The 25,105-nt window shown below is 43.6% G+C and overlaps 1 protein-coding gene and 1 non-coding gene across 2 annotated transcripts in view; one reads left to right on the top strand and one right to left on the bottom strand.

Moving 5' to 3' along the window:
* The window catches only part of LOC124593899 (nuclear receptor subfamily 2 group E member 1), a 90,505-nt gene extending 74,596 nt beyond the window's left edge, over positions 1–15,909 (bottom strand). Inside the window, exon 1 of the mRNA XM_047132249.1 lies at positions 15,657–15,909. Within this exon, the coding sequence (XP_046988205.1) occupies positions 15,657–15,909 (253 nt within the window). The remainder of the gene's footprint in view (positions 1–15,656) is intronic.
* Positions 12,344–12,417, top strand: Trnaa-ugc. The gene has a single exon. It is a non-coding gene; the product is annotated as a tRNA-Ala (tRNA).
* Positions 15,910–25,105: the final 9,196 nt, after the last annotated feature.

The raw sequence follows: 25,105 nt of genomic DNA, 5'->3' as shown, positions 1-25,105 counted from the left end.
TTTAAGGGCTGTGTAAAAGCTCTGGCCAAATTCCTAAATTAGGAGGAGTTTTTCACATGTGATTCACCCAATTTTTGAAAGTGATCTGGCAATCACCGTTTCCTTTGTTACTATTTTAGCCTTGTCTTTGTTAATCTATCACTTTTTAATTATCAAAGTTTGAGAAAATCCAATGGTTCCATTACATTATGAGTGATGTCAGTGACAGATTCGATTGTGAATAATAGAGAGCAAGAGAGAATTTTAAGTGTAATTGTGTATTTTGCTCATCATAATTTCAAAATATTTTCATAACATTCGTCTCTGATAGTTACAGCAAGAACATTGATAATAAACATGTTGAGCGCCGAAAACCTACAACTGCAGCAACAACTTGCAGAAATCTACGTAACTGTGTCACAGATATAGATAAGTAACTATCTAATACTTTCCAGTTAATGATATCTGTAATGTTATCAGTGTATAACGTAAGGTGTGTATTGGGACTTAATCTGTATTTGAGATCTTTACCCTGTTAAATGAAAGTGGCTTCAAAAATATACCAAACACTGTCGCTGCCCTATTAAAAGTGAAACTTGAAAAATGTGTTTCCGCAATGTCTGAGTCAAATTAGTGGCAAAATCCAGAACTGCAGTACAAAATAACTATAAAAGTTATTATAAAGACTCAAAAAGACACCCTGTGCCCGATAGCACAAGCTGTTTAATAAGTTATCAATAAATGTAAAAAAATAAATTGAGAATCACACCAATTAAGAAAGTTATATACTTTTCCCACACTAATAAAATTTAGCAAACTCCTCATTACGACTGTTAAATAGGTCAGAAGATGACCGGAATTTGTTCTTTTTTTTTTTTTAATTTTTACCGACCGCGTAGACAGTAGAAATGGTAACTCTCAAGTCTTTGAACTTTGGTTATTTCCGTAGAGCTATTAATTAATTAACTCAATCGATTCATTCAGTACATCTGAATCCGTGAATGTAACGGTTATTTAAAAAAAGATCAAAACTAACCCCAAACGCGTGGACTCATCTTTCTCGAAAAACATTCCAGTCGCACGCACACTGAAGCACTCAGCCGCTGCGTACCAGTTTATAGAGACGAAATCGACGAAGAAAGCGCAAGCGCTGTGTTAATAGAACCTTTACCGTCTGGGTACGCGTGTGAGCCTAGACTCTATGGAAAGCGTTGTGTCCTTGAAACTCCGCGAGTGATTCCGTAATAATACTGCATTTCTTTCGGCTGCTGATATAGCTAAGTCAGATACTGTATCTAGAGATCTTAGCCTTCATCGTTCACTACGATGCCACACAACTTTCGGAAGACAAGAATCAAATTTTGAAAACCATTCTTCCCTGTCATGTTCACATGTTAGGTCTGAATGGATTGTGCTAGCCCAATCGAATATAGGTTTTCCAGGTGGCAGTTTTACGCGATTTTAGTCTGTAAATTAGTTGTTTCGATATCGCCAACACAGTGAAGTGAGGCTATGAGTGCCTTCGTAATGTCATTAATAAAGAGAATACGATTTTCTTGTGGATGTCAATGATATCTCAAGGCGGGGGACACTGTACCGGGTGGATATAATTAGAGTGCGGCCACTCACGGAGGTCCAGTGCGAGCTGTAGTTATCGTATGACAGCGAAACTTGGCAGATACGCTTATGCGTTAATTCGGAACCTATTTACGCTGGAAAACAAATTAGTTCCAGTTGTGGCCACCAGGTGCAAGTCTGGTGCTTTACACTGTTTGTAAGACGGTATGACATCCATGCTGTCATTCAACAAGTCATAGCACGAGTGAAAATACGGCTATCGAGACGAAAGACCGTGCGTTGTTAGTGAAACTGTTTTGTGTGAACGGCAGCAGTTACAGTGCTGCACTGAGAGATTATCGTCGACTGAAAGGTCTGAGTAGAGGACTGATGCCATTAAATTGTTTAAAGAAGATGATAATGAAATTCGTAAACACTGGGGAGCTTGGTGTGGCATCTCTAAGAGGAAGGCGTCCTATCACGGTGGAAGCTATTGCCAAGGTAGCTACTGCCGTAACTGACCATGCAACAAGTGCCCGGGGTAGTGCTAATGTTCGTCCAGTCTCACGGTAATTGTCCATCCCATGGTTTACAGCACAGAAAGTTTTGCGGTCTGTATTTCACTGGTACCCATACAAGCTTCAGACAGTGCAAACAGCCGAAATCTCATGATCAGCAGCAACGTTCTGAATATGCTCTTCGGTTTCTGACACGGATCAAAGCTGATGAGATATGCCCGGACAATATTGTATGGAATGACGAGGCACAATTTACACTACAGGGTGCAATGAATAGACAGAACTGCCGAATTCGGGGTGCTGTTAAACCACGTGTTGTGCACAAAGAGTCATTGTACTCGCCGTATGTAACTGTGTGTGGTGTGGGTCCACAAGCACCTTTATTCTCGGTCCGTTCTTCTTAGAAGAGAATACACGCAGAGGGCCTATCAGGCGTACAGTGACGTTTGCATGTTATCGAGACCTCCTTGTACAGGATGCGATTACTCCTCTGGAAGACCGCAACTGTGTGGAAACCACTATTTTCATGCAAGAAGGGGCAACACCTTCTGTCCCTCGCCCACAGAAAGATCTGCTTAATGCAACCTCTGCGAATGCATTATCTCCAAAGGTTTCCCATATGCACGATCTGCAAGATCACCTGATCAGAATCCATGTGATTTTGGCTCTGCAGTTATTTAAAAGAAAGCATTTACCAGGGATACGTTCGGTCTGAAGGCCAGTATACAGGAACACGTTGCTCACATTCCACCAAAACAGCTGCGAGCAACTGTCGATCACGTCGTTTAACGGATGCAGCATCTCTTCGACGTCTCCGGTACTCATATTGAACACATTTATAACGGTGGTTAATGATGAAGACAACTTTATGCCTTTCTCACTTGTTCGGCCTTTTCTGCCCACGTCCTGTTCCTGATCCATTACATATGGAAACATTTCTATACGTTTTTCTTGCAGTCAAAAAGCCAGATTTGCGCCTAGTGGCCACGATCGTAACTAATTTTTGTCCAACGTAAATCGTTTCCTCATTAACGCTTTAGAATATCTGCGAAGTTTTGCTGCCACACGATAATTACAGCCCACACTCGACCCCTGTGGGTAGCTGCACTTCAGTTATAGCCACGCCAGTACAACTAAAACTGAACTCCGTCCGAACAGGCCTTGGAAGGCTCAACGGTTCCGACCGGCCGCCGTGTCATCCTCAGCCCACAGGCGTCACTGACTGCGGAGATGGAGCGGCATGTGGTCAGCAGCACACCGCTCTCACGGCCGTATATCAGTTTACAGGACCGGAGCCGCTACTTCTCAAGCAAGTAGCTCCTCGGTTTGCTTCACAAGGGCTGAGTTCACACCGCGTGCCAACAGCGCTCGGCAGACTGGATGGTTACCCATCCAAGTGCTAACCCAGCTCGACAGCGCTTAATTTGGGTGATCTGACGGGAATCGGTGTTACCACTGTGGCAAGGCCGTTGGCCTGTACAACTAAAATTGTTTAAAAAATATTCAAGAACGTAAGTTTAAAACTCTTCTCCACAGCAACAAATTTAGCAAATGCAGGCATGAGCTACGTATCCAGGAAAAACTGTTGGGAGGATTGCACTCAACTGACACTAAATTAAAAGGCACATTTTTGCTCATCGTTACACAAGATGTTTCCGTTGCCCTTTACAAATGAGAAAAGAGCCAAGGAACTTCATACTATGAGGGGTTGTCAAATGAAAATCGGACACCCGCCATAACGGGACCATGGAATGATTCCAAACAAAAGTAGTCGCCACACGCGTTGAGACATTTATCCGACTGGGAGAGGAGACGACCAATTCCCGTTTCGCAGAACGCGGTCGGCCGCTGACGGATCCGCAACCACATCCTTTCTTGCACTTCCTTGTCCGGCTGAAACCGTCGTCCACGCATTTCTCTCTTCAGGTCGCCAAAGATGTGAAAATCACACGATGGAAGATCCGGGCTGTACGTAGGACGTTGCAGTGTTTCCCAACCAAATCGCTGAAGCGTAGCCTTAATCCAACTGGCAGGGTGGGGGGCGGACGTTATCGTGCAACACAAGCGGTGGAAACATCCCACATCTCTCCCGCCAAAGAAATCCAGAGTTGCTCACCCAAGTTCAGGTAAGTCATGACGAACTTCTTCTTCGACTGCTGGGGCCCTCTGCTGGTCGCGTTCTCCGACTGTGGAAGCACAATCAATGCGCAGCGCTATGAAGACGCTATGCAGAAACTGCGGCCTGCCGTAAAGTCAAAACTCCCAGGAATGCTGTCGGACGGAATCATCCTGTTGCACATAACGCTCGTCCGCACACAGACAATCGGACGAAGGCTAAAAAATGTTCAAATGTGTGTGAAATCTTATGGGACTTAACTGCTAAGGTCATCAGTCCCTAAGCCTACACACTACTTAAGCTAAATTATCCTAAGGACAAACACACACACCCTAGCCCGAGGGAAGACTCGAACCTCCGTCGGGACCAGCCGCACAGTCCATGACTGCAAGGCCTAAGACCGCTCGGCTAATCCCGCGCGGCTCGGACGAAGGCTACGCTTCAGCGACTTGGTTGGGAAACACTGCAGCACAGATCTTTCAACGTGTGATTTTAACATAATTGGCGACCTGAAGACAGACATGCGTAAACGTCGGTCTCATTCGGACGAGAAAGCGCAGAGTTGGTGCAGTTGTGGATCTGTCAGCGGCCGAGCTCGTTCTGCGCTACAGGAACTGATCGTGTCGTCTCTCAGCAGGATAAATGTCTTAAGGTGTGTGATCACTACTTTGGGAAGGAACCATTCCATGGTCCCAAAGTGGCGGGTGTTCGGTTTTCATTTGACTGCCTCTAGTATTAAGGACGTTGCATTAAGAAAGGGTTATTAAAAACGTGACATTACTTAACTCCGCCCGAACAGGCCATGAAGGCCCAACGGTACCGACCGGCCGCCGTGTCATCCTTAGCCCAGAGGCGTCACTGGATGCACACTGCTCTCCCGGCCCGTATGTCAGTTTACGAGACCGTAGCTACTACTACTCAGTCAAGTAGCTTCTCAGTTTGCCTCACAAGGTCTGAATGAACGCCGCTTGCCAACAGCGCTCGGCAGACCGGATGGTCACCCATCCAAGTGCTAGCCCAGCCCGACAGCGCTTAACTTTGGTGTTCTGGCTGGAACCGGTGTTACCACTGCGCCAAGGCCGTAAAAACGTGACATGACCAAATTATATTTCAGTGTAAAGAAAAAACGATAAGCGGGCAAAACAATTACACAATTTGTGTCGACGTGAAGAAAAGATACACAACACTCACGTATAAGGGTCCTGTAAGTGAACCCACAGCAAGATGTTTTCCTGGACTGAATGGAACAATCGCATTTCAGACAAATAATTTTCTTGGAAATGCCTTGAGACAACAGTGAGTCTTAAATGCACGGAGCCGCGCGGGGTAACCGCGCGGTCTTGGGCGTCTTGTCACGGTCCGCGCGGCTCCCCCCCCCCCCCCCCTCGTCCCCCCGTCGGAGGTTCGAGTCCTCCCTCGGGCATGGGTGCGTGTGTCGTCCTTAGCGTGTTAGTTTAAGTTAGATTAATCAGTGTGTAAGCTTAGGGACCGATGACCTCAGCAGTTTGGCCCCATAAGACCTTACCACAAATTTCAATTTTTCAAATGCACAGAATCAGTTGCTGAGATTGTGAAAGCAAATATGTGTATATCGGACAGATAGGCAGATCGTTTCATGTACGCTGTACAGGACACTGCTACGCAATTTCCAACCGCACAGCATTAGATGAACATTTAAATACAACCAAGCATATCATAGCAGAAATTTAGGACAGACCTAGTGTGAATGTAACGCACACAGCAGATAAAGGCTTATGGTTATATATTCCAGAAGAATTGGTGATATATACGGAAAAGAAAACAAACCAGTAAAATTTATTAAATGAACAGAGTGAATTCAATTTGAGCCGGTTTTTCCACTTATTTAATGAAATAGTATAAAAGATTGCGCTTCTGCGTGGTTTTGTACTTATCGATATGACTCTTTCGTTCCCAATCAAATGCTATAGCTTCTACAGTTGTGCTTTGATCATACACCCGACCAGTGAGTCTATAATAAACATTATAGATCTAAAGCACACCACTTTTTGTCTGACTGTGGCACCGAAGGGTAGTTTAAAGCCCCCTAACGTGTTGCACCCAAGGCAACGATTGTAGGTTACCAAGTCATAAATTAACTTCTAGAGATTAACTTTATCTGATGTTACGGTAATTTTTGCAGATCCGATAATGCTCGCTTTCCATGATGTTAATGTCAAATGTTTATACTAAAGCAATATATCAATACATCTAGTGCTCAGCATCTGCAAGTAAATACTTTTAAAACAGTTTGTCCTTGTCATAGATATTAGTCTATTGAAAGAGTGAGTAAATTTTCCTCACTGTCGTGTAAGTAATTTATAAAATGACATTGAAATAGATTTATTTGGATTTGACACGCCAGAGAGCATAGTTGTGTGATCTTGTTTTGGCTTTCAGTTACAGGTGGACAAGATATTTTATAAGAAGTACATGTATTTTAAAAGTTTGTTACAGTTCCATTGATGATATCATGATTTCGTTAACACATACAGTATTTCTAGAAACGACAGTTCAGTTGGTACACAAGCAGTTCGAAATTCTTTGTAACTCCATTCGACAACCTAGTTAGCGCCAGTAAAAAAAAAGTGGTTCAGTTAGCTCTGAGCACTATGGGACTTAACATCTGAGATCATCAGTCCCCTAGAACTTAGAACTACGTAAACCTAACTAACCTATTGACATCACACACATCCATGTCCGAGGCAAGATTCGAACCTACAACCGTAGCGGTCGCGCGGTCCCGGCATGTAGCGCCTAGAACCGCTCGGCCACACCGGCCGGCTTAGCGCCAGTGGCTTTCATATTATCTTGAGCTATGTTTTTATGACAATATATTTTTAATTGTCTAGTTCTGTATTTTATTTAATATAAATCCGTGTACAACCTATTGTCTTCTAAAGAACAAACAAATACTCTGTATCGCAAATGTATTCATTAAAGAGGGCGCCGATGGCGTCCGCCACAAACATGTAGCTTAGCTGCGTAGTCTACACAACGTAATCTTGGTCTGTATGTTAAATTTGTGAAAATCCGTGTTCTCTGTTGGAAACTGACACTTATGGTTGTGCTTTCATCGTTTAGGTTTGACTTTGTATATATTTATTTTATTTTAGCACTGAATACGATCGACTCAAATCGATACGCAGTAATAAAAAACGGTTTCAAATTTACACGACTGATGTTATACACTCCTGGAAATGGAAAAAAGAACACATTGACACCGGTGTGTCAGACCCACCATACTTGCTCCGGACACTGCGAGAGGGCTGTACAAGCAATGATCACACGCACGGCACAGCGGACACACCAGGAACCGCGGTGTTGGCCGTCGAATGGCGCTAGCTGCGCAGCATTTGTGCACCGCCGCCGTCAGTGTCAGCCAGTTTGCCGTGGCATACGGAGCTCCATCGCAGTCTTTAACACTGGTAGCATGCCGCGACAACGTGGACGTGAACCGTATGTGCAGTTGACGGACTTTGAGCGAGGGCGTATAGTGGGCATGCGGGAGGCCGGGTGGACGTACCGCCGAATTGCTCAATACGTGGGGCGTGAGGTCTCCACAGTACATCGATGTTGTCGCCAGTGGTCGGCGGAAGGTGCACGTGCCCGTCGACCTGGGACCGGACCGCAGCGACGCACGGATGCACGCCAAGACCGTAGGATCCTACGCAGTGCCGTAGGGGACCGCACCGCCACTTCCCAGCAAATTAGGGACACTGTTGCTCGTGGGGTATCGGCGAGGACCATTCGCAACCGTCTCCATGAAGCTGGGCTACGGTCCCGCACACCGTTAGGCCGTCTTCCGCTCACGCCCCAACATCGTGCAGCCCGCCTCCAGTGGTGTCGCGACAGGGGTGAATGGAGGGACGAATGGAGACGTGTCGTCTTCAGCGATGAGAGTCGCTTCTGCCTTGGTGCCAATGATGGTCGTATGCGTGTTTGGCGCCGTGCGGGTGAGCGCCACAATCAGGACTGCATACGACCGAGGCACACAGGGCCAACACCCGGCATCATGGTGTGGGGAGCGATCTCCTACACTGGCCGTACACCACTGGTGATCGTCGAGGGGACACTGAATAGTGCACGGTACATCCAAACCATCATCGAACCCATCGTTCTACCATTCCTAGACCGGCAAGGGAACTTGCTGTTCCAACAGGACAATGCAGTCCGATTGTTCCCGTGCCACCCAACGTGCTCTAGAAGGTGTAAGTCAACTACCCTGGCCAGCAAGATCTCCGGATCTGTCCCCCATTGAGCATGTTTGGGACTGGATGAAGCGTCGTCTCACGCGGTCTGCACGTCCAGCACGAACGCTGGTCCAACTGAGGCGCCAGGTGGAAATGGCATGGCAAGCCGTTCCACAGGACTACATCCAGCATCTCTACGATCGTCTCCATGGGAGAATAGCAGCCTGCATTGCTGCGAAAGGTGGATATACACTGTACTAGTGCCGACATTGTGCATGCTCTGTTGCCTGTGTCTATGTGCCTGTGGTTCTGTCAGTGTGATCATGTGATGTATCTGACCCCAGGAATGTGTCAATAAAGTTTCCCCTTCCTGGGACAATGAATTCACGGTGTTCTTATTTCAATTTCCAGGAGTGTAGTTTTTCTGGTTTGCAATAAATTTTCTTGGCGTACTGTGGAATAGTATTTCACCAAAGAGAGTTTCTGACGGCAATGGCATCGTCTTCTGTTAATTTTACAAGTCCATGTTTTCCACAAATTAATTTCATTATACGTCTCTAAATCTCTAGTTTCGTAGCTGCAATTGAATTAGCCGTAAGATAACAGGCGAGCGCGTCTGACGGATTGGCCGTTTATAAGAACTAGACTTTCAGGGTTCACGTATAGCATGGGCGGAAATGTTAAAAACGGGATTGAGAAATGACAGAACATCATCGTGCGCCGGAAACTTCAAATAAAATATTCAATTTGTCATAACTATACATAAAAAACTTTACACTAAAAGGTATCAGATAGATTATATAATGGTAAGACAGAGATTTAGGAACCAGGTTTTAAATTGTAGAACATTTCCAGGGGCAGATGTGGACTCTGACCACAATCTATTATCTATGAACTGTAGATTAAAACTGAAGAAATTGCAAAAAGGTCGGAATTTAAGTAGATGGGACCTGGATAAACTGAAAGAACCAGAGGTTGTACAGAGTTTCAGGGACAGCATAAGGGAACAATTGACTGGAATGGGGGAAAGAAATACAGTAGAAGACGAATGGGTAGCTCTGAGGGATGACGTAGTGAAGGCAGCAGAGGATCAAGTAGGTAAAAAGACGAGGGCTAATAGAAATCCTTGGGTAACAGAAGAAATATTAAAGTTAATTGATGAAGGGAGAAAATATAAAAATGCAGTAAATGAAGCAGGCAAAAAGGAAAACAAACGTCTGAAAAATGAGATCGACAGGAAGTGCAAAATGCTAAGCAGGGATGGCTAGAGGACAAATGTAAGGATGTAGAGGCTTATCTCACTAGGGCTAAGATAGGAAAATTATAGAGACCGTTGGAGAAAAGAGAGCCACTTGTATGAATATCAAGAGCTCAGATGGAAACCCAGTTCTAAGCAAAGAGGGGAAAGTAGAAAGGTGGAAGGAGTATATAGAGGGTCTATACAAGGGCGATGTACTTGAGGACAATTTTATGGAAATGGAAGAGGATGTAGATGAAGATGAAATGGGAGATACGGTACTGTGTGAAGAGTTTGACAGAGCACTGAAAGACCTGAGTCGAAACAAGGCTCCGGGAGTAGACAACATTCCATTAGAAATACTGACGACCTTTGGAGAGCCAGTCCTGACAAAACTCTACCATCTGGTGAGCAAGATGTACGAGACAGGCGAAATACCCTCAGGCTTCAAGAAGAATATAATAATTCCAGTTCCAAAGAAAGCAGGTGTTGACAGATGTGAAAATTACCGAACTATCAGTTTAATAAGTCACAGCTGCAAAATGCTAACGCGAATTATTTACAGACGAATGGAAAAACTGGTAGAAGCCGACCTCGGCGAAGATCAGTGTGGATTCCGTAGAAATGTTGGAACACGTGAGGCAATACCGACCTTACGACTTATCTTACAAGAAAGATTAAGGAAAGGCAAACCTACGTTTCTGGCATTTGTAGACCTAGAGAAAGCTTTTCACAATGTTGGCTGGAATACTCTCTTTCAAATTCTAAAGGTGGCAGGGGTAAAATACAGAGAACGAAAGGCTATTTACAATTTGTACAGAAAACAGATGGCAGTTATAAGAGTCGAGGGACATGAAAGGGAAGCAGTGGTTGGGGAGGGAGTAAGACAGGGTTGTAGCCTCTTCCCGACGTTGTTCAATCTGTATATTGAGCAAGCAGTAAAGGAAACAAAAGAAAAATTCGGAGTAGGTATTAAAATCTATGGAGAAGAAATAAAAACTTTGAGGTTCGCCGATGACATTGTAATTCTGTCGGAGACAGCAAAGGACTTGGAAGAACAGTTGAACGGAATGGACAGTGTCTTGAAAGGAGGATATAAGATAAACATCAACAAATGCTAAACGAGGATAATGGAATGTAGTCGAATTAAGTCGGGTGATGCTGAGGGAATTAGATTAGGAAATGAGACACTTAAAGTAGTAAAGGAGTTTTTCTATTTGGGGAGCAAAATAACTGATGATGGTCGAAGTAGAGAGCATATAAAATGTAGACTGGCAATGGCAAGGAAAGCGTTTCTGAAGAAGAGAAATTTGTTAACATCGAGTATAGATTTAAGTGCAGGAAGTCGTTTCTGAAAGTATTTGTGTGGAGTGTAGCCATGTATGGAAGTGAAACATGGGCGATAACCAGTTTGGACAAGAAGAGAATAGAAGCTTTCGAAATGTGGTGCTACAGAAGAATGTTGAAGATTAGGTGGGTAGATCACGTAACTAATGAGGAGGTATTGAATGGGATTGGGGAGAAGAGAAGTTTGTGGCACAACTTGACTAGAAGAAGGGATCGGTTGGTAGGACATGTCCTGAGGCATCAAGGGATCACCAATTTAGTATTGGAGGGCAGCGTGGAGGGTAAAACTCGTAGAGGGAGACCAAGAGATGAATACACTAAGCAGATTCAGAAGGATGTGGGCTGCAGTAGGTACTGGGAGATGAAGGAGCTTGCACAGGATAGAGTAGCATGGACAGCTGCATCAAACCAGTCTCAGGACTGAAGACCACAACAACAAATACATAAAAATAATTTTATGAATTTACAATTAAATCAATACAATGAAATGAATACCCTTAGCTGCATACAGACCTTGATATAAGTCAACGGGGAGAGTTGAAAATGTGTGTCCCGACCGGGACGCGAACCTGGGATCTCATGCTTACATGGCAGACGCTCTATCCAGCAGAACCACCGAGGACACAGAGGATAGTGCGACTGCCGGGACTTATCTCTGGCACATTTCCCGTGAGACCCACATTCCCAACTTATTGTCCCGCACTACCGCACTATATTCGTTGTGCCCCTACCCATTACACTCATTACTCGCGGCTTTACCGATTCCCGTAAGAGTTCGGGCAATGTGTGTGCATCCGCACAGAAGATGGTGAAATGGCCGATGAGCCTTAACTATATATACATAAAGATGGTATCTGTTCTTTCGGACATGTCCGAAAGAACAGATACCATCGGTGACCGTGCAGCTCGTTAGAATGAATTTACAATTAAATCAATACAAAGAAATGAATACCCTTAGCTGCATACAGGCGTTGCCCGAACTCTTACGGGAATCGGTAAAGGCGCGAGTAATGAGTGTAATGGGGAGGGGCACTACAAATATAGTGCGGGACAAGTTGGGAATGTGGGTCTCACGGGAAGCGTGCCAGAGATAAATCCCTGCAGTCACACAACTCTCTGGGTTCTCGGTGGATCAGATGGATAGAGCGCCTGCCATGGAAGCGGGAGATCCCGGGTTCGAGTTCCCGTCGGGGCACACATTTTCAACATTCCCCATTGACGTATATTAAAGCCTGTATGCAGCTAAGGGTATTCATTTCATTGTATTGATTTAATTGTAAATTCATTCTAACGAGTTACACGGTCATCAATGTTGGGAATGTGGGTCTCACGGGAAGCGTGCCAGAGATACGTCCTCGCTGTCGCACTGTCCTCTCTGTCCTCGGTGGCTTAGATGGATAGAGCGTCTGCCATGCAAGCAGGAGATCCCAGGTTCGAGTCCTGGTCGGGGCACACATTTTTAACTGTCCCCGTTGACGTATATAGTCGCCTGTATGCAGCTCAGAGTATTCATTTCATTTTATTGATTTAATTGTAAATTAATTATAACGAACTGCACGGTCACCAATACCATATTCATATATATAGAATTTTATGGGTTTCTTTTTTATGATAGACACTCACTTCTTGGGCTGCGCTGATACTCGCTTTAGGCCGCATGCGGCGCGCGGCCGCAGGTTGAACATCCCTGGTCTGTAAGAAGCCTCTGATCGTACGTTACTATTGTCCAGACCATCCTGAAGCAACAGAACTCTCGTAGTGACACAAGCACGTCAATGTTTCCAGGTAACACGGTTGCCCTCACTGTAGAAACTAGGACTGTCAATATTTTTAAAATGATCGGGAATACGATATATCGATTTTTAAAAGAACATCATTATCGGCACTCGACACAACGAAAAAAAATGTCGCTATGTTGACGGAAAAAATGTCGACGCACAGGCAAAAAAAAAAAAAAAAAAAAAGAAAAAAATCGCATTGCAATTATGTTCTTGGTTTTAGAGGTGTATATTTAAGTATTGATTTTTTATTAGATATTCTGTACATCAACAAGCTATCAGCCTGCTTATCCACTTCGGAACAAGAATTGAAAGGAAAAAGACGCACGTTCACGTTTGGCGATAACCACTTTGCTAACAATGGTAAATGCGTGTAAGTGGCAGAATAAAGGTGCCCGATACATCCGTCATTCGGTTTCGTAACATTAGGATTTCTTCGGAACACTTCATGTCGACTTCCTTGTTTTTTTCATTTCCGTCAACACCAGCTGTGTCAAAATTGCGTGGTGAAGCTAAACGTTGCAGTTTTGTTCATCAGCCGGCCGGGGTGGCCTAGGCGCTACAGTCTGGAACCGCGCGACCGCTACGGTCGCAGGTTCGAATCCTGCCTCGGGCATGGATGTGTGTGATGTCCTTAGGTTAGTTAGGTTTAAGTAGTTCTAAGTTCTAGGGGACTGATGACCCCAGAAGTTCCATAGTGCTCAGAGCCATGTTTTTTGTTCATCAGTTCCAGTAACTGTTTTTGAGGAATGTCTATATGAATAAATAGCACACTAATTGCCTAAAAAGGTTTTTTTCAAGCAAATGGTGGCTACTTCTTCACATCGGAAAGCTTGTTATTCCATTCACACCGCCACCCCGCAGTGCAATTGGACTTCTTTTATTCCACATATACTTGCTTCACACAGTCAAAGAGAAAGACTGGATGTGATCCTAATGTTACGAAACCGAATGACGGATCTATCGGGCACCTTTATTCTGCCACTCCTTCATACATTTAAAGTAAAACTACGTTCTACCACTATTTCAAAAGAACAACTTCAAATATTTACCGAGAATTGTGAAAAATATAACATAAAATAAAAATATTTGCACTTGATATTGCCGTTTGATATTACACTACTGGCCATTAAAATTGCTACACCACGAAGATGACGTGCTACAGACGCGAAATTTAACCGACAGGAAGAAGGTGCTGTGATATGCAAATGGTTAGCTTTTCAGAGCATTCACACAAGGTTGGCGCCGGTGGCGACACCTACAACGTGCTGACATGAGGAAAGTTTCCAACCGATTTCTCATACAAAAACAGCAGTTGACCGGAGTTGTCTGGTGAAACGTTATTGTGATGCCTCGTGTAAGGAGGAGAAATGCGTGCCATCCCGTTTACGACTTTGATAAAGTTCGGATTGTAGCCTATCGCGATTGCGGTTTATCGTATAGCGACATTGCTGCTCACGTTGGTCGAGATCCGATGACTGTTAGCAGAATGTGGAATCGGTGGGTTCAGGAGGATAATACTAAACGCCGTGCTGGATCCCAACGGCCTCGTATCACAAGCAGTCGAGATGACAGCCATCTTTTCCGAATGGCTGTAACAGTTCTTGCAGTCACGTCTCGATCCCTGAGTCAACAGATGGGGACGTTTGCAAGACAACAACCATCTGCACGAACAGTTCGACGACGTTTGCAGCAGCATGGACTATCAGCTCGGAGACCATGGCTGCGGTTACCCTTGACGCTGTATCACAGACAGGAGCGCCTGCGACGGTTTACTTAACGACGAACCTGGGTGCATGAATGGCAAAACGTCATCTTTCTGATGAATCCAGGTTCTGTTTACAGCATCATGATGGTAGCATCCGTGTTTGGCGACATCGCGGTGAACGCACATTGGAAGCGTGTATTCGTCATCGCCGTACTGGGGTATCACCCGGCGTGATGGTATGGGGTGCCATTGGTTACACGTCTCGGTCCCCTCTTGTTCGCATTCACGGCACTTTGAACAGTGGACGTTACATTTCAGATGTGTTACGATCCGTGGCTCTACCCTTCATTCGATCCCTACGAAACCCTACATTTCAGCAGGATAATGCACGACCGCATGTTGCAGGTCCTGTACGGGCCTTTCTGGATACAGAAAATGTTCGACTTCTGCCCTGGCCAGCACATTCACCAGATCTCTCACCAAATGAAAACGTCTGGTCAATGGTGGTCGAGCAACTGGCTCGTCACAATACGCCAGTCACTACTCTTGATGAACTGTGGTATCGTGTTGAAGCTGCATGGGCATCTGTACCTGTACACGCCATTCAAGCTCTGTTTGACTCAATTCCCAGGCGTATCAAGGCCGTTATTGCAGCCAGAGATGGTTGTTCTGGGTACTGATTTCTCAGGATCTATGCACCCAAATTGCGTGAAAATGTAATCACATGTCAGATCTAGTATAATATATTTGTCCAATGAATGCCCGTTTATCATCTGCATTTCTTCTTGGTGTAGCAATTTTAATGGCCAGTAGTGTAATATATTGGGGAAAAATGTCGTCGATATATATTTACATAATTTGGCAAAAAATGGATATAGCGATATTTTATGGAGAGCCCTAGTCCAAACCATCCCGAGGCGACATAACTCTCGCAATGACCCACAGCACAGTACCGGAATGTTTCCAGGTGACACGGTTGCCATAGATTGCACATATTGCTCCCTCACGGTAGAAACATAGACTGTTTTCGCTAGAATTAGATTACAGATAAAGCAATGTATTTCTGGATCCCAACGTTAGATATTGAAATTCAGGAAATATACTCGTACAACATTTGTTTTCAACGCTGCATCTGAGTTTTTGCAGTTTCGCCTCGTGTAAAGCAAGCGTTTAAGAGCGAACGAGCGAAGCTTGGAAGGACTGACCGATGCAGGAGTAGAGCATCCTGCGGCGGATGGAGCGCTTGAAGAAGCAGGAGCAGCCGTCGCAGCAGTAGACGCCGTAGTGCTTGCCGTAGCTCTTGTCGCCGCACACCCTGCACGGCACCGGCACGGGCAGCGTGCGACCTGCAACACGCGCAGGCCCGCTGTGCACCTCAGCACGCCTTCTGAAATTTGGACACAATTTAATTTTTAACTCGACGTTTTCTGTACGACGGCCTCCAGAAACATTCACCATTCCTCCGATAACAACGTGTTGGAACTCGTAATGTACATTCACAGAGAGTTCTCAGTGACTTCTGTGTGAAACATGTGTTCACAGATCTTGATGGCACATGCAGGGCAAAATTGCGAAAAAATCGATTTTTTATTGCGTAATTTATTAGACTGATTTTTTAAGAATAACATTGCAAATTTTCATAATCGAATTCTGGCTAGAAATATGTTTTCCAAAAGTTAGTTTGGGCGTCTGCTTCTGGCAAGCCCCCTCTTTCTATTCTGTGAGCCACACCTTCTCTACGCCAGAAATTTTGTGTGAGTCAATTTTTCGTTCACACAGTCGAAACAAACCGCAGATGAGTTTAAAGGGCTGTGAGAAAGATTAACTTTGCTTGTTTCTTTGTTTACAACGTGGTTTTCTTAAATAGTACGTGCTACAACCTTATTTCAGTTTTTAACTTTCTATAAATCAACCTTTTTTGCTCGAAATGGATCGTAACGGTACACACATCATCATCATCATCATTTAAGACTGATTATGCCTTTCAGCGTTCAGTCTGGAGCATAGCCCCCCTTATACAGTTCCTCCATGATCCCCTATTCAGTGCTAACATTGGTGCCTCTTCTGATGTCAAACCTATTACTTCGAAATCATTCTTAACCGAATCCAGGTAGCTTCTCCTCGGTCTGCCCCGACTCCTCCTACCCTCTACTGCTGAATCCATGAGTCTCTTGGGTAACCTTGCTTCTCCCATGCGTGTAACATGACCCCACCATCTAAGCCTGTTCGCCCTGACTGCTACATCTATAGAGTTCATTCCCAGTTTTTCTTTGATTTCCTCATTGTGGACACCCTCCTGCCATTGTTCCCATCTACTAGTACCTGCAATAATCCTAGCTACTTTCATATCCGTAACCTCAACCTTGTTGATAAGGTAACCTGAATCCACCCAGCTTTCGCTTCCGTACAACAAAGTTGGTCGAGAGATTGAACGGTGCACAGATAACTTAGTCTTGGTACTGACTTCCTTCTTGCAGAAGAGAGTAGATCGTAGCTGAGCGCTCACTGCAGTAGCTTTGCTACACCTCGCTTCCAGTTCTTTCACTATGTTGCCATCCTGCGAGAATATGCATCCTAAGTACTTGAAACCGTCCACCTGTTCTAACTTTGTTCCTCCTATTTGGCACTCAATCCGTTTATATTTCTTTCCCACTGACATTACTTTCGTTTTGGAGATGCTAATCTTCATACCATAGTCCTTACATTTCTGATCTAGCTCTGAAATATTACTTTGCAAACTTTCAATCGAATCTGCCATCACAACTAAGTCATCCGCATATGCAAGACTTGGTTCATGGTGTGGGTTCCTGTAGTCATGTCCTAGTTCATGAACCACGGGCAACGTATGAGTGGCCAAGTAAGTCGGGATACCAGTTACTTTGGAATAAGGCTGGGCATCTCGGACATATTCTGAGTCGTGGTCACCTTTGTGCTCATACGGCAATGACTACCAAATCCACCGGTTAGTCCCTCAGCCGTTAGGGGTAAAACCCAATGGGACTCGGGGCAAGTAAGGCTAGCAACCTGCTTCCCTGGTACTTTAAATATGATGCTGGCAACAATCAGAGCAAAATGCCACGATACACACATATTCACAGAAAACTATGTTCAAAATATTCCAACTTTCAGGTACCTAGCCAATCCTGAGCTGCTCAAAAAACGTGTACATGGGAAAACACAGAATAAAAATGAGAGCTCAGTCACCTTTTGTGGATGCATTGTCCAAAAAGCAGTATCTGTGTCGTCAGTTGTTCTGAAGATAGTTGCATCTGGTGCCTGTCTAGTGTTCGATAGGGAAAATGGAAGTAGAATTAAGTGCCTGCTGAGACTAGGCTTCCATCCTGGTGCGTTCACACTGAAGATGGTCAAAGCATCGATGAAGCGCAACTGGACAAAGCTCAGCCAGCAGAAGAAAAAAATGCAAAAGTTGGCTGGGTAAAGGAAACAGGAGAAGAGAATAAAGATTATGGATATGACCAGCATTAGTCGCTACGGGTATAGTAATACTGTCAAAAATTGAAATAAAAACTTTAAATGCGAACTCCCTTAAACTGACTTTTTTGTTGTATAATGTACCTTTTCTCAGGAACTAGAAAAGCTAACATCCTGAAATTTGGCATAGTTCTTACGAATTACATTACTGAATAATCCTGTCCAGCACTCTTCTGTTATCTTTTTTCTGAGAAAAGTTATCCTTTAAAATTTGACAAAAATAGAGCACTCCCGGGTAAAACTAAGCTGAAAAATTAATTTCAGAGCAACTATGACCTTGAACAAAAATCTGTTCCTCACGTTTTATTAGCCTCTTATTCAGACATAAAGAGTTAAATTCCAATTTTATTGCTCGATTAGCTTACGAGAAAAGGTACATTATAGAAACAATGGTAATTAAAAATTCAAATCCTTATAAAATGTATGGAGACGTGCATTTTCAAACAAAAATTGCACAGAATATAAAGAATTATGTTGTACATGTAGACTCAAGTTTTGGTGTTTCAGGTATGATATTTTTGGAGATATACAGGGTGATTCAAAAAGAATACCACAACTTTAAAAATGTGTATTTAATGAAAGAAACATAATATAACCTTCTGTTATACATCATTACAAAGAGTATTTAAAAAGGTTTTTTTTTCACTCAAAAACAAGTTCAGAGATGTTCAATATGGCCCCCTCCAGACACTCGAGCAATATCAACCCGATACTCCAACTCGTTCCACACTCTCTGTAGCATATCAGGCGTAACAGTTTGGATAGCTGCTGTTATTTCTCGTTTCAAATCATCAATGGTGGCTGGGAGAGGTGGCCGAAACACCATATCCTTAACATACCCCCATAAGAAAAAATTGCAGGGGTAAGATCAGGGCTTCTTGGAGGCCAGTGATGAAGGGCTCTGTCACGGGCTGCCTGGCGGCCGATCCATCGCCTCGGGTAGTTGACGTTCAGGTTTCATAACTAACCTTTTTCGTAGGACTCTCCATACAGTTGATTGTGGAATTTGCAGTTCTCTGCTAGCTCTGCGAGTCGATTTTCCTGGGCTGCGAACAAATGCTTGCTGGATGCGTGCTACATTTTCATCACTCGTTCTCGGCCGTCCAGAACTTTTCCCTTTGCACAGACACCCATTCTCTGTAAACTGTTTATACCAACGTTTAATACACCACCTATCAGGAGGTTTAACACCATACTTCGTTCGAAATGCACGCTGAACAACTGTCGTCGATTCACTTCTGCCGTACTCAATAACACAAAAAGCTTTCTGTTGAGCGGTCCCCATCTTAGCATCAACTGACGCTGAAGCCTAGTCAACAGCGCCTCAAGCGAACAAATGTACAACTAAATGAAACTTTATAGCTCCCTTAATTCGCCGACAGATAGTGCTTAGCTCTGCCTTTTGTCGTTGCAGAGTTTTAAATTCCTAAAGTTGTGGTATTCTTTTTGAATCACCCTGTATATGTTTAAGTCAAGACTGCATTTGGCCCTACGTCTGTCCTTAAGGGAGTTGTATGCTTAGAGGGGTGCAGACTATAACAAGACTCCTCACTGAAAACTGGCTCTTGAGATCTTAGAAGGTTCTTTTATAGATTTCAACAGGCCTGACCAACGAGCGCTCTGCGAGTGCGATTGTTCCAGCCGCACTCCTGCCTACCGGTGCGAGTGCAGCGGCGGTTGGTACCGAGGGATGAGGAGGCACAGACAAACGAAGGATGCAGCCGGACGCCGCTAGGGTAAAGCAAACGCCAAGTGGTTTGTTGACAGTACTATTTCCCTTAAATCAGATTCATGTTCTGCATTAGAAATACTATGGCATCTACGTACAAGGTCTGTTCAAAAAAATTCCGGAACATTAGTAATTTCGCGCCAATGGTGTTTTGGAGCGTAATGCGGCTGGCATCCCTGCACACGCCTTTGTTTGATGTGAAACTGCCAGAAGTTTCATTGTTGTATGTGTGTTAGTTATTGTTCAGTGCTGCATTGAGTAGAACGTTGTGTCGCACAGTTTGCGAATTTCGAGATGACAGTGTTAGAGGCTGGACGGAAGTTAAAGTTGACCCTCGTCCAGGACGTCCTTCGACGTCTACCGACGACGCTCATGTCAGGAACTTCAAGAAAACTGTGCGTGCCATTCGAAGACTGGCTGTCCGAGAGATTGCAGAAGAATGTAACATTTCAGTTGGACCATGTCATGGAATCCTGTCACACCATCTTGGAATGCATCGTGTTGCCGCAGATTTCGTTCCAGGGTTCATGAATCAAGACAAGAAAGACCTTCGCTTCGCAATCTGCGAGGAGCTTTTGGATCGTGCAAATGAGAACGAGATGTTCCTTAAGAGGATCATAACTGGTGATGAGACATGGGTCTACGGTTATGATGTTGAGAGCAAGGTTCAATATTCAGAATGGGTCAGGAAAGGTTCTCCAAGACAAAAATAAAAGCTCGTCGGGTCATGTCGAAGCCATGCTGATAATTTTCTTTACTTTGAAGGATTATTTCATCATGAATTTGTTCCACAGGGTCAAAATTTTAATCGATGGTACTACTAAGACGCGTTGCGACGCCTGCGAGAAAATTTGAGAGCGGCCAGAAATGTGGCGAGACAATTAATCACGATAGCGCACCAGCCCATTCATCCCTGTTGGAGTGTGATCATTGAGCAAAAAAACAAAACCACTCTGCCGCCTCATCCTCTGTACTCTCCAGACCTGTCCCCTGCGGACATTTTTTATTTCCAAAGTCGAAAAATCGAGTTAAAAGGACGAAGATTTACAACGATAGACGAGATAAAAGAAAATTCGCAGATGGCGCATGGCGAGGTGTATCAGTTGCGGAGGAGACTCTTTCGAAGGAGAGCACAAGAAGTAAAAGGTAAACGTAGAAAAATTTTGTGAACAAAGTTACGGATCTTTTTTTTTACCTCGTACTTGTCCAAAGGAAAAGTGGGAAAGCCACATCGTTTAGTGCTGAATGGAAGTGCCTTTCTTTTCGTATAGTTTAAGGGCCATGATAAATGTTTTAACATGCCATAACAATATTAATAATTGCATAAACACTTACTGGAACGTCATTACAACACCAGCCACAAAGATGATATGATGCACTTGTCTTCATGCAAACGACAGTGTTTGACCACTGAAATGAAAGTGGCCTTTAGGGGAAAAAAAACGGTTAGTGTAGTAGTGACAAATTCTTGTACGGACGACATCGTCATTTATTTGAATTCCTTAAATGTCTTAATGCAAAGGGAGAATCATTTGATAGCAAATACACAGGACAAGATTGATGCTATTAAAAAGAGCAGTTACCCAATGGAAAAATCAGCTTCAACTTCATGACATGCAACATTTTCAGAAACTCAAGGCGATCATTTGTGGAGCAGACATGACAGTACGTTTCACAAACTGACAGGTTTCATTACGAGTCCTCGAAGAGATTCGAAGCCATTGCACCGTTCAAAACGAATTTCGACTTATTTGTGAGAGTGATTTCGTTTTTGGCTGCCAGTATGCCTCATTATTTCCAATTTGAGCTGACAGAGGTACAGGCTAGCACCCAGATGAGCAACTTGTTTGTCCAACCCAGGAATTTACAAGAGTTTCATTAAATGTAACTTAAGAATAATATCCCCGACAGCACAGACAAACTACTCCAGTTACTTCAATGTTTGGTTCAACACAAGCGTGGGAACGGCTTTTTCTGATATGAAATAAAAGAAATCCCACCAACGTTTTGATTTAACAGATTTTAGCCAACATAACTCCGTGTGTTTGACTGCATTGAGAAACGTAGTTCCAGACACTAGTGTGTTACTTACTCTAAACGCAAAATGTATAAAACCTCACAACTTTGTGTTGAATGCCTGTATGAACAGCTTTTTACAGTTCTATTCATCGTGCATATGAAAGTATGCCGCAACATTTGTCTCTTATAAATAGTTACATTGTGTTGTAAACACGTCTTTTTACGTTTCCTGGAATGCAGCATTTGGCATACGGCCGTCTCACCCGCAAACCTGCTCGGAGTAGAGTAGTGGTGGGGGAAGCCGGAGTGCTGAGCAGACACGACTGCACTCTGAGAGCGTGAATGTAGGCCAGTCCTGGGTTAAACGATCAGGATATTTGTGTCAAATTTCGTGGCAATGGTCCCACATCTTAAGCAGTCTTTAGGACATGCGTACGATCGTTTTCTAGCAACATTTTTCTTTTGCAAAAAAATACCAATTTAATAAATGGAAAGCTTGTATTTAGGCATCTCGCAACTGAACCTATTTAATCGTTCTGTTTCATATGCGCATGCATTGTTACTTCCATGTATTTGTATGGCTTAAATATTTATGTTGTAGCTAACTAATCTTGTAGACCAAGACTGTTGCATTTTCGTTCAGTGAAAACAGCTAAACTTTTTCTTCATTTAGAACAAGTTCCAGTCTCTTCAGCATTCTGAAATCTTATCATCATTCGAAATTACGTTCATGTAGTTTCCTTCGTTTAACATTTCATGCTGTACCATCAGGCCATCCACAAAATTTATGGCTCTACAACTAACATTACCTGTCTAGTCGGTAATGCGTATTTCCTTGTCACATACCTGAAGGTGTTTACGTGACCGTCGATGATTCTCGATCTAGAGTTGCATTCTGTTTCGTATGTCAGAAAATATCTAGTTCATTACAAAACGCCATATTTTCTTCAATAAGCGTTGGTCCAAAAGTGAATCTATAGATACTATAAAAACGCCAATACTATCTGTGATTTATTGCTTTTAATATAAAGTTTAGTAAGAAAGAGTGCCTCACGATTTATGTTCGAGTATCTTTATAACCGTGATTGCACAAAACGTTTAAAACGAAGTGCTCCGAGGTGTTAGATTATATAGTACTGCACAAAGTAAAAAAAAAGCTGCTATAAATATACGTACGCGAACCATTACTTGTTGAGATATGGGTCATTCTGTCGTATGTCTGTTGACGCTACAGGAAGTACTCTGTGTGTCTACCACTCATTCTTGCACATCCCTCAGCCCTTCTCAAAGAATCACGAGCTCGTACAAACATACCTAGGTGCCCTCGGATTTAGTCATGTGCATGGAACGCACAGTTTTGTAGCGTATGGAAATAAGCTAAAGTGACAGGAGAGGCTTTGCTATAGAACATCCTTGACCAATTCATCACTCATGAGGCGTTTGTGTTAAGGACTGTCTTACGATAGGTAGAAAATTGAGGTGTTGCCCCACTGAGCATAAACCACATCCGTTGTCTTTCTGCAATAGTAATTTTCTCCAATATGGCGAGTAACTTCTTGGGCAGAAATTGGTGATAAACTGCACCCATTAATTCCTCCGGAAAAGAATGTAGGTCCTTTGAGTCTGTCACACACAATTCCACATATTGATACTAAAGCGAATCTAAGCCTTGCTTCGAAGGTCGCTCGAAGATCCGCCTCTGCCTGAACGTAGTTATTGCAGTCATTTATTTTCCCACACTGTGTGAATCCCATCTCATCCGTAATAAAACGCAAGCTGTGAAATGCGGATTTTCAGCGTGCCGTTTTAGAATCCGCCAGTAATACTACCCCATTCCCGGTCGGCCACTGTGGACGAGCGGTTCTAGGCGCTTCATTCTGGAACTGCGCTGCTGCTACGGTTGCAGGTTCGAATCCTGCCTCGGGCATGGCTGTGTGTGACGTCCTTAGGTTAGTTAGTTTTAAGTAGTTCTAAGTCTAGGGGACTGATAACCACAGATGTTAAGTCCTATAGTGCTCACAGCCATTTGAACCATTTGATACCCCATTCCCAATTCTTCGAACAATAGAACTTCCACACATGAAACAGCCCCAAACGTGTCATTAGAAATGATGTAATGTGTTGCATATTTGACTTTAAGAATGTAAAATTATTTTAAGATAACCTAGTTTTTCAAACCTCTCAATGTTTATGCCGACGTGTATCATTAAGTATGTGTCATACAATGATATAATTTTGAAGGTACATTCAGTGGTACGTGCGAATGCTGTCTGCAAAATCTGATGCGAATAGATTTAGCAATAAAGAAGCAGTAAATTAAATCGTCGTGCCTGATGCTGGAGTTTTACTACATGAATAGCGAAATTGTTGTCATAACTTTTTTCCATTTCATTGTTTTGTGGGAGGCGTCAGCGAGAAAAAGTTTCGGAAAGATCTGAAATTTTGTGTGAAGTTTATTGATAGTCGCTAAGTGCTTTCATTCTCAAGTACTGTATGAATATAGTCTGGGAAAACTTGACTTCTGCGGCATCAAGACAAACACACAGTTTCTGACTTTAATCCTTCACATGGTGTGTTGATCTTTTAACGTAAGATTACAACTCTCAATAAACAGATTACGACAGCATTTTGGATTTTTAAATTCGGTCAATAATTATACGAATTATTCAAAATCAAATCTTTGTTGCCCTTGGAAGCCTTTCGATAGCCGACGTACAACTATGATGGCGTATATCTATTAACATAGGAGGACTCCTTTTTCCTAACTGAAACTACAGTGAAAAGAAAAATATTTGATTTGCAGCATTTAGTTACTCTTTCCACCGACTTTACATAGTCACCACTCTGACTTAGACATTTGTCGTAGCGTGGTAGCATCTTCCCAATACCCTCGTTATAGCAGGCAGGCGCCTCTGATTTCTGTCAGTTCGCTGCGCTGGTCTGCAGCTCGTTGTCTGTGCCAAAATGCTGCACTCATAACCAACGGTTCATGTGAGCGAAGAGATGAAAGTTAGAGGGAGCAAAGTCGACGCTTTATGGTAAGTGATCAAATACTTCCCATCGAAAACCTGCAGGAGCGCCTTTGTTGCACCTGCAGTGTGCGGGTGAGAACCATCATGAAGAAGGAAACGCATGAAAATTATGTTACGTGAGCAACATGAAATCGGGCGAAACGCCTCAGCATACACTTCATACTTCGCGAGAGACACTGTCATTCTGTTTATTGTTACATGCTCACTGTGCGCTCAGAACTGAAAAATGCGACGTGACGCGATGGGCGGGAATACTAGAGACATTGCACAACACATCTGTGCAAATCTTCACGGGATTTTCACTGTGGTTTTAATTTCGTGGCCGATCGGAGGGTGAACAAAAACAGACCTAGTGAACCGGTAGAACTGTAAGCTGGCATGT

The sequence above is a fragment of the Schistocerca americana genome, chromosome 2 (genome assembly GCF_021461395.2).
Source record: "Schistocerca americana isolate TAMUIC-IGC-003095 chromosome 2, iqSchAmer2.1, whole genome shotgun sequence".
Lineage (NCBI taxonomy): Eukaryota > Metazoa > Arthropoda > Insecta > Orthoptera > Acrididae > Schistocerca > Schistocerca americana.
This window is presented reverse-complemented; position numbering and strand designations above follow the sequence as displayed.